This window comes from Epinephelus moara, chromosome 6, assembly GCF_006386435.1.
Source record: "Epinephelus moara isolate mb chromosome 6, YSFRI_EMoa_1.0, whole genome shotgun sequence".
Taxonomy (NCBI): Eukaryota; Metazoa; Chordata; class Actinopteri; order Perciformes; family Serranidae; genus Epinephelus; species Epinephelus moara.
Window position 1 is genome coordinate 15,006,950 of NC_065511.1, and position 17,893 is coordinate 15,024,842.

Genomic DNA, 17,893 nt, shown 5'->3' on the forward strand with positions numbered 1-17,893 from the left:
CATTTCTATTTTAGCAACAACAACTGGGTACTTTGAAGGCAACACATTGGGCCACATTTTAAGCAGTGTTTGTTTTGACAATATCAAGTACTTTAAGCCAAGACGGGATCTTTTCCCAAATGTTTTTTGTGCCTTAACCTAACCATACTTTCACCACAGTGTTGTCACAACATCAAAAACTGAAAATGGATGCAAAAAGAAATGTAATGTTTAAACATTTTCACTACATATAATAGATACAATTGTAACATATCCATGGTTTGCAGAAACGTACAGTACCAACATTTTTTCTGGCCATTGTGTTGCTTGATTGCACCTTTAGAGGGGTAACTGATTGACAACTCCTAATGCTCTCTGGTTTTTCTTGTTATATTCTGGGGTAAATTCAGTGTTCTTCCATCCTGACTGCTCAAAGCACTTCCTGTATGTACTGTAATCCACCACTGCAACCAGCACTGGCCCCACTTCATACAGTCAATACCACAGGATAAACACTATGACTGTGATTGAAGGGTAGAGATAGATACAGAGAAGAGGGAAGGAGAGAAAGTATGGACAGAAGAGAAGAAAAAGAGAGAGTGATGAGTGCTGACTTTAACATTGTGTAACTCTGACAGATTATTCATTGTGCTATTAGTTTTCAGCAGCGGCTTACGGTTGCCAATCTACACAAAAGAGGCATACCAGCAATGGCAGTTGGGTTTAGAGTTTTCAATAATGCACTACTGAGGATTATAGACTTCATAGTTGAGTTTTACATAGGTTGTCAACCTTTAACCGCTGCACAGTTGAAGCAGGAAACAAAATTTAAAGGTCAGCCAGTTCCTTGGAAATAAGAGTTAAGTTGCACGATCATGGCTAATAAAACCCCAAAGATTTTAAGTAGGAAAAGCAGATTAGAGTTTGATGAAGGCTGTGTAAAAGCTTCAGTAAATTCTATGTGTGAACTTGATTTTCCAAACTACACCTCTACGCCTGCATACACACTGATTAATTTGTATCTGTAGCTAAAGAGATGAATCTCTTTCATTTTGTTCTGTCTTTGTTTTCTCCCACTGGTGTCTTTATTCCCCCCTCTGTTTGCTCCCTTTGCTGTCTATTCTCATTTTTTCTCCTCTTCCAGAGGAAGACAGATTGTTAAAGGGAGTGTAAGTGAGTAAAGTAGCAGCTCCCCTACTATAAACCCCTGAGCCTCCCCTTCATCACAAAAACACTCCACCCAAAAATCTGAATCCCTTGAGAGCAAACTCCTAACAGACCCTCCAGCGTCGCAGCTTGAACAGATAAAAGGCTTTGGCCATGGCTGAATAAACCCATTTCCCGGCTTCAACCACGAGCCCAGCCTGAGCTGTCCAGCGCTGCGGCTGCCTGCCTCCCAGCCTGCTGTCCAGGGACAAACACGGCACAGACGGGGAAGCTGAGGGAAGAAAAGAAGACCCAGGGAGAAAGGCAAACTCTTACTTCACCACTCAAGCTTCTCAGCTTCTTGCTGTCAAGAAAGTGGCTTAACAAAACATCCGTTTGTGCAAACCCAAGTCCCAGACTTACCTCTTGCTGTTGCTGGTAGCCTGCTCTGTTCTGGAAGTATATTTACAACAAAAGATTGGAGAGAGCACAAAACAAATTTAAGTGCTTCTCAGTCTGTAGGTCAACCTTTGAGTGTAGGAGCAGAATTAGATGTGTACGCGAGGGAGGACAGAATCTGAACGAATGATTTGAGTATGCAGGAGGAATTGTGTTGCTGCATTTGATCCAGCAGTAGAGATTCTCACACTCGTAATGATCAAAGCTGATTATACTGACTTTATACAGTCTAAAAATAGAGTGTCACCTTCTCAATTTGACCTTTGAAAATCAAAATATGTTGCTACTAAACGATTAAAATCACATTCAGTTGGCAAATGATATAATTTTCAAGCAATGTGATTAATTCAATTATTATTATTTATAATGATGATGAAATATAATAGGCTGTGGCTACATTCAGATTAACAGAATTTTCAGAATAGGCACCTCAACATACCGGTAACTTACCGACAGTAAGGGGATCATTTGGATTTTGCAGACTTTAACTCTGAAAAAACACGACCCTGCCATCCAGATGTGGGTGTGTCCTGCTGCAGCTTACTAGTCAAAAATGGTTAGCAAGTGACCTCTTGCGATCTGAAGTGCTCCGAAGCTGCAAAAACAGCTGGAGAAAATTGAGAGAGCAAACCTAGAAACGAGCGGGCACATGATCGCGATTACACGCTGCAATTGCAGAGTAGCGTTCAGAATTTGTTTTGTGCTCTGTCAAAACTTCTTTGTCAAAGAATTTCCACACTCTGTCAGAGGAAAGTCCAGAAAATGAACGAGTCACCCAGCGTGGAAGAAAGAGTTCTCAGTTATGTGAGGAATAGGCCTCCAACAGAGTTTGGGAAGGTCTTTGCAGCAACTGTATGAAAAAATACTTTTATACAGATTTAGAATCAGTCTGAGACAATTGATATTCCATCACTCTGTCCCATGTCATGGCTCTGTTACTCCTCTCAGATGGCAACATTTTACCTGTTTCTTTTACATTTTAAATCACCATCCAAGATATTGAAAATATAATATTCATATTGGTAGAAATATGTGTTTGAGATGCCTCCATGGTCACTAAGGTCACCAAAGCCACCCAGCACACAAGGGTGATGCGAGTTCTGTTTTAGGGTGGATTTCCCTTGAAACAAACCAGCGTGCAGCCAAAACAAACTCCTGCTGATGGTTTGCCTCTTGCCTCCGGTCTCTCTGGCCTGCTTCTAGACAGCAGCCGAGGGACCTTCACCGCTCAGAGGGAGGAGCGGAGGAGTCCTCCGGCCCTCCCACAGGCTATAAGACCAGGGGCAGACGGAAACACTCAGACAGCAGGCACACGTGGAGCAAAGAGGCAGGGAGAGAGAAGGACGTGGAGAGAGGCTAAGAGAGTGAGAGACCAACAGAGAGCAAGAGAGAGTCAAACTGCTGCCACAGACTGGGAGTAGTTTCTGCTGTGGGGATTGAAACAGACAAATGTAGAAACAAAGGACCTAGAAAGGTTTAGAGAAGGAAAAGAGGACAGAATCAACAACTATTTGACTTCAGCATGTCATTTTAAATTTGGCTTTTTACAAAGGACTAACAGAAAGAAGAAGTGACCTTTGGGATGTGAAGTGCTTTTGTATAGACGAAGACAGAAATCACTGCAGCTCTGAGGTCAAGCTGCTCTTGACCCCTGACAAAGGACTAACCCTGCATCATAAGGGCGACATCTGACTCACCTGGTTGAACAGGTTTTGCAAAGAGCAGCAGTTGGGGGCCAAGTAACAATCTAAGGGGTGGGCGCCGACATCAACAGAAAATTAGCTTCAACAAACTTGCAAAAGTTGAACCTCAACAAGTGGAAGCCTCACGTGGATTGACCAGCAGCTGAAAAAGCGTTGTTACAGTGAAGATGACATTCGCTATGCTGCGCACGGCGCCTCCAGCAGGCCGCTTCTTGTACGGCGATATTGCCCTCCTTTCCGAAGATGATGATGAGAACGGGAGCGAGGGGTCAGGCTCTGAGGAGCGTAACACCAACTCCTCTAACTTCCGCCTATCCTCCTCTTCGCCATCTGCCTTTCACATTAAGGTGAACAGGAAGAGGAAGCTGTGCGGGACAGGAGGGGGCGGAGGGGTAGATGTAGGGGCCATGATGGGGAGGCTCGTCCCCCAGGGGTCCCCTATCCCTGGGGAGGGTCGCCAGAGGACCGCAGCCAACGCGCGGGAGAGAGATCGCACCAATTCTGTCAACACGGCGTTCACAGCGCTGCGCACGCTCATCCCCACCGAGCCTGCAGACAGGTACAGAGCAACATGAGTCACACTGTGTCAGGACATTTTCATGATGTACAAATATCTTCCAAAATATGTTAGGACTACATTTTTTCCGTCTGGGAACCAAAATGAGTCGTTCCTGATGTAGCTCTGGATAACATGCACCTTTAATCACAATTAAATTGATCTTGTGACAGGCCTGTAATCTAACTGAGGCAACACTGCATTTAATTATGAGTGGATATTTCCTGTAAAAGATGTGTCACAGAGTCAGAGCCCGGGAAGTGTCCACTCACATATTCAACATCTGGCAATACTGTCTGTATGTTCTATAAATATGTTGCACCTTATTTTTAAATACTATAAAAGTGCAACAATGTTGTGACAGTGCATGATCCTTCTTTTTAGGATTATTGTGCACTTTTTAAATAACATGCTTTAGTTAATACCTGAAATCTCTCTCTGATTTGATGATTAGAAAGCTGTCAAAGATCGAGACGCTACGTTTGGCCAGCAGCTACATCAGTCACCTGGGGAATGTCTTGCTCCTGGGCGAGGGGCTTCATGACGGACAGCCGTGCCACGCTCCCTCACCACCGTTCTTCCACGTCAACTCCTCCCCCAACCGAGGATCCGACCAATCAGCTCAGCCAAAGCACATCTGTACTTTCTGCCTCAGTAACCAGAGGAAAATGGTAAGCAGACGAAAATGATAAATCAACAGGAAATAAAAAAGCTAAATCAAATAAAACAAAAATGCTGTATACAGTAAGAAATTTGTTATTGGCTATTTTAAAATGCCACTTAATACTGACTGATATGAAAGAAAATATGTGCAGCTTCTGATTATCTCTGTGTGACCTAAACATCTATAATAAATAATACAAAAATAATATACAACATTTCAAGCCACTTTCCAAATGCTACAAACAAAAATGCTTTTTTCCAAAATTAAAAATAGAAAAAGTTCAGATTTAGCTGAGATGAGAGAAAGCTGATGATACTGTAAAGTGTGGCTTGTTTTGGGAAACTGTGCAGTGCTTTAGGGTCAGTTTGGTGTTTAAAGCTGACCTGAGATCAGTGACTGTGCCTGTAAACCCGATTGGCCCTGAGGGACATTAAAAGCCGAACCTCTTTAAAGTCCTCTTTTGGGGTGAAGGACTGTGTATTATTGTTCTGTTGGGGGTTCGTTTAACTTGAGCAGGTGGCTTGAAAGTTGAAGGTCCTTTCTGAAACTCGTGAGACGCTACAGTCAGTGATGGAAGTTATTGTTTTCTCTCAAATGGGGTAAAAGAGGGCTGAGAGCACGCAGCCTTTTTAAGCGTAACTGACAAGATGTGCATGACCGTTGCGTAAAATCCCAACTGAGGTGTTTTTTTCTTTTTTTTTTAAATATGAATTTGAAAGTTTACAAGGGTATTTATGCAACAAGTAAGATTTATGACCAGGAGCCCATGAAATCCATCCAAAACCATGTGTATAATTTCAAGAATGTATTGACGTCAGCCTCAGTTTTAATCATAACTACTGAGGAACTGACCTGATATACAAAGACTCATAACTGGAAATTACTTTGTTCCACTGAGTATGGATATCACAGGATGTAAAATCGTCGCAAGTATGTTTAACTAGCTCTTTATTGTACTTGGTCATAAGTTTACACACAGCTTAATAATTCAGGAATATATTTAATTCAGGGAGACAGCACAAAACAAATTAACAAGAATATCACAATTATTTATATAAAAGCTACACTCAGTCAGATTCCTTATTTCAGTGTCACAAATAGCATTTCAGATTAGAGTTTCTTCCACACTTCCTCCCACCTCAGTCTACACCTTAATAGAGATGCAGAAGAACTTCAAGTTCAACTCACATTTGATTGATTCAACACAGGAAATAGAAATAATCAAGAACACTCTCAGCATAACACAGTCGTCAGTCTGGTGACAAATAACAGGGAATGAAGAATTTTCTATCAGCTGACTGTAATCAATTGTACATGACCGCAGCTCCGACTTCATCAAACACCACCGGTCTGTGCAGAAGATGATAGAGAGGTGACGTCCACTCAACTTTCCCCCTCTAACCTAGCCGCTGCCCATTTAGGAGGATTTATGGGTAAGGAGCTGACATCTGGCAGACTCCCCCGTTACCCCAGCAGTGTGTGAAAGCTAATACCCTCCTCAGTGTCTAAACCCAGAGACCCTTTCGCTGGGGGATAACCTGAGTCTCAGCAGTGTGCGTCTCCCCCTCCCTGCTGCCTCCCCTCTGAACCTTTGTGAGTGAAAGCCTAGACGTCCTCAGCGTCTGAAACCCAGACACCCTCGGCTGTGAGATAACTAGCCTGAAATCAGTCTTGCTCTCTGTCTCCTTTTTTCTTTTTGCTCAGTTTGTCCTCCCTGAGTTTTCCATTTTTATTCCTTTTGTCCTTCTCATTCTGTTTCACTTATTCCTCTTCGACTTCTCTCGTTCCCCCTCCTCTCCCTCAGCTCCCTGCATATCGATCAGCCTGGTGGAGGTCAGAGCTGTCAGTAGGAGCTGTGTAATACTATCTGCTGCTGTCAACTCACTGCTGCAGATGCATGACTGACCTGTAAATGCATGCTGTGTAGAAAACAATTTGGAAACTTTCACATGTCAAAAGCTTCAACTGTAGACACTTTGACACAGTCTATATTACTTGATGTCAGTCACATTATGCTGTTTCACATTAGCTCAGTAGCAGTTCACTACTCTGTGTATGCCACACACACGTTTACTGTTTTCATGTAGTCCACTGAGAGGGTGAACCCAGGTGAGAGTCAATATCTCTTGATAATCTCTAGACTGATAACCCTAACGTAGTCTACACCAATCACAAATAAGGAAAGACATGACGAGTTAGGGAAGGACTTTTAGTTTTAACTTACATTAGATATGGATTGTGCAAAAAGAGTGAAAAGATGTCACTGTCATAAACTATAACACATGAAATAATTCACCCGGCTGGATTCAGATGACAAATACGTAGTTTAAAGGTACAGTCTGCGATTCTAATCCAATACACTACTTTTCAACGAACATCTCCTCACGGTCCACTAGCTCTCCGTTTTGTGTGCACACAGTGTTCACACACAGTCCTGGCACTGTCAATAGGAAACAAATAAGTGTCTCTCACCGAGTCACACACCGCTAAGCTGATTACTCTCCCTCTTTCGCATCTTCACCCATGAGTAACAGGGACACACCATGACAGTAATGAAAAGTAAACAGCATCTGAGATATTGCTGGAGTTTCTGACGGAGCACTGATGGGAGGGGTGTATTTGTTGGGCGTTGAGCTTTAATATCAATTCTTTTTCCCCAGAATTGTAGACTCCACCTTTAATTTTGAAAATAGCTTCGTAAATTAATTAAACAGTCGAGTACTGTAGCTCTTTGGCTGGTTGGGGACTGTTTTTGGCAGCGGATTAATACATATTTGGTATCCTAGTTAGCGTTTGCAGCAGCAGAACGGCAACCATGGGACTAGCTTAAAATAAACTACAGTGACTATATTTATTATAATGAAGAAACATGTCACCTAGGGCAGCGGTGTGACTGTTTTATCATTTTTGGACAGCCATAAATAATTACTTTAAATCAGGTTTTCAGTACACACACAAAACTTTGATTCTTTTCACAGGATTTGTTATAAATAATAGAAAAATCCAGAATATCACCAGATTTATCCTTTTCAGGACGAGCACAACAGGCTCACCTGGCATATGAATGGTTAACTCTGATTGGCAGAACCTGAGAGAATTTCATTTTCCTTGGAAAAGTGGCTATACAGTGTGTTTAAGTGGGCTAAAGGGCAGAGTCAGTGCTGGTGATTACAGAGAGGAAACGATTGTGAAGGTAAAATGAGACTTTGTGTCCTGAGTGCTCTCTTTGTATGTTTTTATGGTCATTGAGGTTCATCACAGCTGTCAGGTCTGCTTAGACCAGCTGCTTCAATTATGCTTATTTCCAATGTGGGAGAGGGTGAGAGTGAGAAAAGTATACGCTCATTTCCTCTTATTATGTGTGTATACAGTATAACGGTTTCAAAACAAACAGTCTTGTTAGTAATGACTACTGCACTGAGAGGGCTAAAATACTGCACGTTACATATTCAGTGGAATACTAATGTGATTTAATTATCTGTGTGACTTTGAGCACATGATCCAGAGAGATTTAATTGAATACAGGTGAAGGATATATGATTAATTCTTTATAGATTTTACAGAAAGAAATAGAGATGCTGAGATTGAAAATTATTAAAACTCCTCACTGATGCTGTCCTGTGGAAACCATGTATCTGTTATCAGCTTTGTGACGAGAGCTGCAACGATACGTTAATTAGAAAATTAATCGCCAACTATTCTGATAAATGATTATCACTCATTTTTCAAGCAAGCAGTCACATTTTCTGGTTCCAGCTTCTTAAATCTGAGAAGTTGTTGCTTTTCTTTGTCATGTATAATAGTAAATGAAGAGTCCTCAGGTTTTGGACTGTTGGTTGGACAAATGAAGCAATTTGTGGACATCACTTTGGAATCTGGGACATTGTGAGCATCATTTTTACCTTTTTAAATTTTATTTTATAGACTATATGATTAGTTAAAGCCCTATTTTTTCTAGCTAATCTAAAGGCTTTTTCATGGTTTATTAAACTCAAGAAGTTGGAGATTTTTTTTCAACCCACAAACAAGTAAACACCTCATCCTTAAGTTTATTTGAACAGTTTAGAAATCACCAAATTTTGAGATTCATGGTTTTCTTTGGACAGTTGAGATGTTTAGAGGCAGTTGGAGTACTGTGAAATCCTCCTCAGTGTCAACCTAAAGCACGACTAGTTGTTGTATTTCTTTTTTTAGTGTGACCCTTTGAATATGTTGTTGCTCAGTGTGGTGAATAATAGTGCAAATCTATAAAGCTAAACACATGAGACATTTCCACTCAGTTTCTTCTGATCAGATCCCAAATTATTCCTTGGGTGTGTACGTACATCCTGACAAATTTTGATTAATAAAAAAAAAAAAAAATCAAAAGCCTGTTCTGGGGTGGGTCAGGGTTAGGGACAAACCGGAGTGCAGCATTCACATACTGGTGCCTTTGATAGATGCAGCAAAAGACATGGGACGCTCCTGATGGCTACATCTGTAAATGAGATGTACAGAGCTGAGGATGGAGGATTGAGGTGAGCAAAGGGCAGCTCAAATCCCTGCGCTGTCTGGTTGATTGATGCAGATATCCTGTGCTAGGCCTCTCTGCTTCTGCTGATCAGTGCAACTGTCAGGTGCCTGGACTCAACCTCCAGCAGGAAACCTGCACGATTACAGCTTTTTTAATCATCGTGGCGTTACTATCTGCAGTATATCTGCTCGATGTCACATTTAATGTCCTTAAAATCCAGTTGAGCATCTGCAGTGCTACTTAAATGCACATTTATTTGTGCTATAGGTGAAGGCAGCACACGAGTATCAGTATAAGGCTACTGAATTATACTGAGACAGTGTTTATTCAGCCATACTTTCATACAAAACAAAAACAGAAAGCTTTATTCAAACATGTTAATCTGTCTGCTTTGTTGTCTTTAGGCTGTGACGCTTGAAGCATTTTTACAGCTTCCTCCGCAACTGTAGCTTATTTCTTTTGGCCCGAAAAAGTGAGAGGGTCAATTCAATTCAATAGCAAATGTAAACAGAAATGGCGATCCATCTGCCAGTAACAGCAATCATGCTGAACTTTTTCCTTCTAAGCTGGATATGTCAAGTCCAAACATTTTCCAATATTTAAAAATTTAAAGAAGCTCGTTTGACGAATTAAAAGAGACTTTATAGGTTTGGAAACAAAATAAAAACCCGGCAAAAATATAACTACTATGATACTTATAGTGTGGTTGCTGTAAATAGACCATTGTTCCTTTGAGATGGTCACACTTAGTGGAGTTTACAAGCATTTTAAGGCACAACCCTGGTTTAATTCCAGCTTGAAGGAATCTTATTTATTTGGAAATTCTTTGGAAATTAAAAAGAAATGTGTAAATTTAGTAAAACGGCAAACATAACAAATGATGAATACAGCTCCTAATATCACGAACAGCTCTAATTTACATCTGGGCCGCAGTAAAACTTTTATATGTGATGATTTCTGTGAGTGGCTGGAAAGCTGGGCGTATGGAGAGACAGTGGCACTAAAACTGCACCATGCAACTGGAAACTGACTTATCTGTACTTGTGTGTTAGTGTGTGTACGTGTGAGAATGTGTGTGAGAGGGTAAATGAAATGAAAGTGTGTGTCTGTGTGTGTGTGTGTGTGTGTGAGTGGTTGAGAGAAAGAAGAAGTTAGTCTGTATTTATCTGAGTTTGTTACTTTGAGAGAGATGTGAGTGACATAGAGTGAGATTTTTACGTCCATGTACAAATACATTAGACACACACACACACACACACACACTGGCTGGCTCTCTGTGTCTGGAAGTCATTGGCAGTGCAGAGCGGAGCAACAAATGAGCTAATTGTTCTGTAAATGATTTATCCTCTGCTGAGGCCTGTACAGCCAGTGTTTAATTCAGCTGCTGCTATTAGAAACACATTGACGTTGGGCTTTGATGGTGATGTTAAAGAAGCCTGGAAACCGCGCTCTGTGAAACGCCCTCGCTGCCTACACACACACTCACACCCACACATATGACACAAATACACACTTCCATACATGCATGGCCATAGACACACTGACGCACGTGCGTACAGTGCACCACACTCAGAGACTTTTATCAAAAGCATTTCATTCGACCTCTTCAATTTCTTTTCAGCCAGACGGCAGTTCATTGCTTCTTTCTAGACACCCCAAAAAAACCCTCATATATGATTACTCACTTAAGGAGGGCTGGATCACGACTGTGCTTTCAACACTTTCTAAACTAATGGTGTGCAGGAAGTTGTGGAAACAGAGATGGAGAAGGAGAAAGAGAGGCAGAGAAATAGCCAACGACTCAGCGGGATAATCAACTTAGCTATTTATCCTCCAGTTTGGACAGTTGGTTTTCGACTGCACCGAAACTACACTTTGCTTCTTTATAGAGATCAAATGAACCGTGCACCTTAAGAGAGCTTAAACGCATGAATAGGACATGTGCAGAAGCAAGCTAATGACTGCGGTTTTTACAGTCATTTGGTTATTAGTCTGTTTTCACTGGAAAAAGGCATTACGTCACTTGTGTGCATGAAGTCGACGTTTCGAGGTCATAGATGAAAACTAAATTACCCTCATTTACTGATAATGCTGGTGTTGACTTGGAGTTAATGCTTTGCGCCTCATGAGCGGGAGCTCTGCCTGCTTGCCTCTCATTTAAAGCTATGCTAATGAGGTGCATCGAAGGTAGCTAATATACTGCAGGCAATTTTCAAATATATTCTTGCCCACGTTCGGTGTGTGTGTATGAGCTTTGTGCATGATTGTGCTGTCATGCATGGACCTGTCTGTATTTTCAGCCCAGATGGAAGCAGTTAAACCCTAATTTAACACCAACAGAAGAAGTCGTGTCAGATAACTAACAAAATCTATTAGCAAAACTATCATTCTGTTGTCATTTGGTCTTCAGGGGAAGGGCTGCTCACAGAGCAAATTAAAGCAAAACTACAGAAATCTGAGACAGGCAGGGAGCAAATCTAAAATAAATCTAGAACACAGAGAAAAGCAGAAATTGGCAGTGTGAATTGTCCAGTTTCTTAAAACAATATCTACTGAAGCTAATGACATATTGGCTGTTGCAGGGTGCCCATCGTAGCACAGATGATAAAGTGCTAGTTGATGCATAATGTAGCAGAATGAAGTCATCCGAGAGTGGTGAAAATGAAGTCGGGCTTGTTCTGGAGCCATTACAACAGATTATTAAAATGTGGGAACAATTAAATGCATGTGTGGCCGGCTGGTGCGAATTACATCTGATTAGGCGCTCTAAGATAAATCTAGTGTTTTTCAGAAGCCATCAGGATGCTTATTAGCAAACCACAGTCAGTATGAAGTACGTGTCTGATGCATCCAAGCCACATAATGGCAGACTGCGGCTTATTTGGTGTGTTAGTTAGCTTAATTTAAAAGTCTGATGTGCTATTTATTGCACTTTTTTAATGCATGGCTCTGACCCTCTAATCGATGATCATTTAATTACAGCTTCTACTGGACACTCCAGGGAACTGACGCATATTCACATACTTTCACTCGATAAACTAAAGGGATATTACCAGTTTTCATTTCATGGTTGAATACCAATCTTCTTATACGATTGTCGGGCCTGTACCCAAGTGGAATTATTTTTTCCAACCAGTCATCCCTCTCTTCATGCAGCCAGAAACTAAATTAGATGTTTGTATTTGACAGAATGGCTTAACACAGGAAAAAAAGAGTGAGAGAGTGCATGGAAAATCTGCAGTTATAGGTAAAGGAACAGCCCGGATTGAGTTTCGGAAAAACATTGTTAAAGTTTGAATTTAAGTTGATAAGATGCCGTGAAGAGAGTGTTCACTGTCTTCATATTAAAGTTAAGACAGACTCCTTTCACCTTGATTTAACAACAATATTGTTCCAGTGTGTTAATATCATCATATCGTATCTAAAGTAAACATCATCAGGTAATCATATTAGTGTTGGACAAATCACTCCCCTGGGATGTCAGTGGTATGTCTGTGTGTGTGTGTGTGTGTGTGTGTGTGTGTGCGTGAGAGAGAGAGAGCAGAGATGTCATCCGACCATGCCCTATTAGTCTTCAGGAGATTGTTTTGACTACCAGGCTAGTCTCAAAGCCCCCCTCCTCCTGTTTTGACTGAACCAGTTCGACTGCAGCTGAACCGCCTCCACCAGTTCCAGCTGGGATTCCTAAGCTGTATCGCCTAGCGCTCAGTGAGCTGACTCTTGCTGATTCCACAGTAATTGATGTAATTTGGTGAATCATCCAGTTGTCATGCGCAGTTTTTGAGTGAGATTATTTCACGCACCCGCTTTCTCCAACCTGCCTTGAGTACTTTAATTTCCACCGATAAATACCTCCAATTTTCCACAGCGCCTTCCAACAAACACCAGAGAGCACGGCTGCACTTGTCTCATCCAGCTGTTGGTTTTATAGTTTTTGTTAGTAGAAAGCACAAAAACAGCAAAGCCACATTTTCCAGGCTGCATGTGAAACATTTTCAAAAGTCGTAGAGACAATTCCATCCATCCAAGTGCACCTTTTTTTCCCTGGTCTGTGAAGGATGGTTTAATGTCTTCGTTAGTGACCATTGAGTGTTCCTTTCTTCTTGTAATGCATGGTGGGATAATTTGAGTACGTTATATACAGTCCTGTCCCCTAGAAATGACAGTTATTTACTACGTATTTGTCGTGCAGTATCAGGCAACAAAGAATTTTTAAGTTTAGGAAAAGAATGCGATTTCAGTCAAATGTTGCTAAAGTAAACGTGTTTTTTGTGCCTGAATTTAACCAAGATTACCATCTTTCTCTACCTTAAGTCATGTCATGTGAGTGCCTATTCATAACTATAAAACTGTGTAATAATGCTTCAGTTGCTATGAACAAATAAAATACATTATGATTGAATTATTTTGAAGGTACGCTCAGTATGAAACTTTTGATATATTGATAACAAATTCTAAGTTAACACACAACCTAATTGGTAACAAGTCTTGTGGCTGCAATAAATTCTGTTTCTCTGGGTCAGCTATGATGATAGATTCCTTGGTGAATAATGATTGACCACTGGTGCAAAAGAGGGTGTAGGTAAACCTAAAATGACCCTTTAATGATTTAAGATACTTTTAATATCTAATATACTACCTTCGGGACTGTTGTTTCAGAAGTATTTCTCAACAGAGGGCCACAGCACCCAGGAACAGCCCCGAAAATAAACAATAAAACACCACCAAACAACAAAATGAGACACAAAATGAAATCTTCATAACAAGCAGCTGGTTATAAACACATCCAAAAGAAGCGTACCTGCATACATGAAAAACAAATGGTAATAGTTCACATCTATGATGATGGCAATCTATTAATGACCTCCTGCTCCAGCTGGAGGAAGAATTGACAATAATAGTTCCTGTGTCTCCTCACACTCACCTCAATCAGTGGGAGGACCGGTTCCTGTCCAAATCCTATGATCTCACTCTCATTACCGCCTGATATCCTTCCAAACACCTACCCACCTTTGTTGATGTCAGTCAAACAGATTTTTCCAAACACCTACACCTTGTGCACGGTCTGAGAGGAAATGTGTAACAGGTGTTCGGCTGATGGGAGGAAGGCGAGAGGGGGCGGCCGAGAGGGTTAGTCGAGACGATATGAGAAGGGGAAATAAAAGTCAGGAGAGGACAGGAGTGCAGAAAAGCTGCTGTGAAAATTTTACCCCAGAACCACCGTATGAAATTAAGTTTTCACTTACAAAAAGAACATAGAGAGGATTTCTTTTACATATGAAAGTTGACCCCAAATTAAGGTATAACAGCCTCAGATAGTTTTCCAGCCACGAGTTAATCAAGCATCAGCCCTGAAAGTAATTAGTGAGACGGGGGTGACGTGTGTTGCATATCACTCAACGGTGTGTTCGATTAAATCCCTTGACTGCAGCTTGAAAAGCGAGTGGTGGATGGCCTGAGAAGTGAGCGGAGCAGAGGTTAGGTGGAGGAGGGAAAATGTGATGTTATTTTCCTGGCCAGATAGAGAAAGTCTCCTCACCAGCCAGGAAATCAAGGCCTCTCTGTTCTGATACCACAGATAAATGAGAAGCATATCATCGTGCAGGGCTGTCATGCATCAGCTCATGATGTCACTCTTCAGTCTGCAATAAAATCAGCTACTACCACAATTAATGTACAGCATGTATGCTACTGTACAGAATGTGTTTGTGTGAGTTTACTGCATGCAGTCAGGCTTGATTTACTTTATGAACGCTGGTAAAGTACATACAGTACAGCTCTACGCCAGTGATTGCAGTAAAACAGTATCTATTTCCACAATATGCAAAACTTTTTCCTGGAGTGCCATTTCATGACACTATGAAGATATCAAACAGCAGTCTTACACATGTTAAAGCAATAGTTAAGATTTTTTTTTAAATGGGGTTGTATGAGGTACTTATCCATAGTGTATTACTTACAGTAGATGGCAGTTGGAGCGCCCCCAGTTTGGAGTAGCAGGCAGGAAGCTAAGCAATGTACTGCTGTAGACGGGGGCAGAAGCAAAACTTATTATAGCCACCAAGAAAAGAGCCGTAAGACAGCCCTTTCCAATGAGGAACTGAAGGTGCTGTACCATTCTCCTTCAAAGCCACAAAAACAGTCATTTTACCTCACAGAACACAGGAACTTCTGGTCTACTGCTGCCTCAATCAGTTAGTTTGCTCGTGCTGTTTTTGTTGTGTGTTGAAGCACATGAATGAGTCTCTAGTCTTCCTTTGGTCTTGTTATTATGTGACTCTAGTGAATCCGAAGTAAAACTTTAAAACACCAAAGTTACACAATAACACAAACTAACAGATGATGGAAATGTCTCAATATTGGCAGGTCAAAATGAAACTGACCTTCTCTTTATGTGCGGCTAGCTGTTCCCCTCTGTCTATTGCAGGATTCCCATAGAAAAGTTTTGGAAAGTATGAAATTTAATTGTAGTAATTTCCAGGTCTGGATAAATACGGAAAAAGTTGAAATATGGAAAATTAGTTGTGTGTCCAGACTGCTGTCACAATTCTGTTTTGCAAAATATGAAATTCTGATTTCTAAAAAGTAAATTAATTATACAAGCAGTGCAGCCAAAGTGTGAACCACTGCGTGGGAGCATGTGGGCCAGAGCGAGCTTGATGTCGTCGAATGCAAGGCAAAAACTATGGCGTGTGACTGAACGCATACTCCTACACAGACCAGCTTCAACACCTGTATTTCAGAGCCTGTAAAACAGCTCTACTCAAAGTACCTTACAACTGTACCATGTTCAGACATCGTGACCCAATTAGTTCAAAAGAAAATGAAGCAGTGTCTTTGACCAAATAATGATCTATGCAGTGATGTAGTTATCAGAAAAGTAAAGGGACTATCTTTTCTGCGTAAGGAAACCTTTATGGCTGGACATACCCCGAATGTCTACATTCTACAGTACTACACCACTGGAAAGAGAAAAAAAAAGGCTGTGCAGACGCCATGAAAATGAAATCATTTAACCTTTTTCAACTCATTTATGGTTCTTATTTATTAAAGAGACAAATAATTATGGGAGAAAGAATAGTATGATATTATTCATTCAATATATTAAGAGAGAATCATTTAAGTATAGGTAGCACAGGTTAGTTTGTGTCCTCTTTAGGCAGCGATGAACTGGTTTAGTGTCAATTGATTTGTGTGAGCTACAGTACCTATAGCTACGATCTCATGGCAATTAACATGGTCAGGGTGTCACATAAATGTTAACAGTTAATTTTTAAAGCAATTTACATGATGAACATATTACTATTTGTACTCAGATGTTAAATATGGTCTGAAAAACCTACCAAGGAGTCTTAAAAAGTCTGAAACTTTGAAATGGTAAATGTGAGGAACCCTGTTCCGCTGTCTATGCTGTGCTAAGCTGTTCTGTTCCTTTAGATTGATTTCAGTGTTGAATCCTTGATAATGTGAGATGTTGTTTCTCTCTCTTGCAGAACAAAGACAGAGACAGGAAGACGGCCATCAGAAGTTAACAATGAGGACACAACCACATGGATGAAATGCTCGTCACTCTGACAGCGCTGTCAGTGATCTCACAGTTACTGCAACGTGAAGACTTGCCAGACTTGTGATGCATTTCAAAGACTTTTGAAGGACTTCTTTAGCACTTCCAGGACTTTTCAAGGAACTTAACCAAGCATTTCTTTTTTTTTTCTTACCTTTTATATCACTTTACAAGAACTTTTTGTTCTTTTTAGGGTGTTTTCAAATATGTTTGAAACACTTCTGAGAAGTTTAACAGTACTTTTAAAGGGCTTTCAGATGCTTATCAAGACCATGATGAACCTTTCAACAACATTAATATGAGACTTTTTACTGTATTGTTCAAAGACTCAGTGACTCTTTGAGTCTAAGGAACTTCTGGCACATGATCGAAAAACACACAGAACCTATGAAAGACAAATTTGTACTCATCGAAAGCTGTGTGTTATTAATGTGTAAACTGAAATATAAATGTATATTTATGTGACATAGCATTATATAATGAAACTATGTTATTTAACCGGCATTGACATTCATGACAAATAATGTATAAAAGTACAAAACATTGGCTATTGACACAATTTATGGTATTACGGAAAAAAAAATACCCCACAAAAAACATGCTGGAACTTAAGTTGTATTGGTTATTTCTAATAATCATCTCTGAAAATGTCCTAATGCTGGAAAATAACTCAAGATGACCAATAAATTGTTTGTATATCTGGGGGTAAATTTCATTCATATGTTGGTGGTATTTTGAGCGAGTCGTCCTCTCAGATCCTTCTCAGTTCCTTCTCAGTTCCAACCAATAAACATGATAAAAGTTTCCACTGTGAAACTATTCAAATGGTGGTACTTTGGCTCGTTCAGGCAGCTCAGGGAGAGATAATTTTGAAATAAATTCCTTCACTAAAGAAGCAGCACAGCAAGCATAAGTGGAAGTTCCATAGCGACTACACCTGTAGCTCACATCAGCCTAATTCCTAATTTTACTTTTGGCTGTCTCGCTGTCTCTTCTCTCACACACTCCCTCTTTCTCGCTGTCTTTCTTCTCTTCTGGGGCACCAAGATCAGAGCAGACAGAGAGAGACAGGGTTAGAAGATGAGGCGGACAAGAGGGGTTTGAGGAGCGGACGAAAGGCGAGGAGAAGAGAGGGGAAGAGAAAAAAAAGGGGGGAGCAGAATTGAATCTGCAGGTATGGCTGCCTGGACATCTGCCCGTGTCCCTTCGCTGTCCTCTTCTTTACCTTTCCACATGCTCTTTTCTCCTCCTCTCCTCCTCTGCTCTTCCTCTCTTTTCCCTGGAGTGCCACTGGCCAGAGTCTGGTTGG

At 40.8% G+C, this 17,893-nt stretch overlaps 2 protein-coding genes across 3 annotated transcripts in view; both read left to right on the forward strand.

Moving 5' to 3' along the window:
* The window catches only part of tmem147 (transmembrane protein 147), a 175,993-nt gene that overhangs the window by 88,417 nt on the left and 69,683 nt on the right, over positions 1-17,893 (forward strand). The window lies entirely within an intron of this gene.
* On the forward strand, positions 2,890-17,280 carry LOC126392094 (basic helix-loop-helix transcription factor scleraxis-like). The gene is made up of 3 exons (XM_050047267.1): positions 2,890-3,846; positions 4,298-4,514; positions 16,514-17,280. The coding sequence occupies exons 1-3, from the start codon at positions 3,455-3,457 to the stop codon at positions 16,550-16,552; spliced, it is 648 nt and encodes a 215-aa protein (XP_049903224.1). The 5' UTR covers positions 2,890-3,454; the 3' UTR covers positions 16,553-17,280.

What these genes read in the sequence shown, in the direction of transcription:
- LOC126392094 (XM_050047267.1), top strand. Translation starts at nt 3,455, where the DNA reads ATGACATTCGCTATGCTGCGCACGGCGCCTCCAGCAGGCCGCTTCTTG. An exon ending in CCCACCGAGCCTGCAGACAG is followed by an intron (nt 3,847 to 4,297) that starts GTACAGAGCAAC and finishes TTTGATGATTAG; the next exon opens with AAAGCTGTCAAAGATCGAGA. An exon ending in TCAGTAACCAGAGGAAAATG is followed by an intron (nt 4,515 to 16,513) that starts GTAAGCAGACGA and finishes TCTCTCTTGCAG; the next exon opens with AACAAAGACAGAGACAGGAA.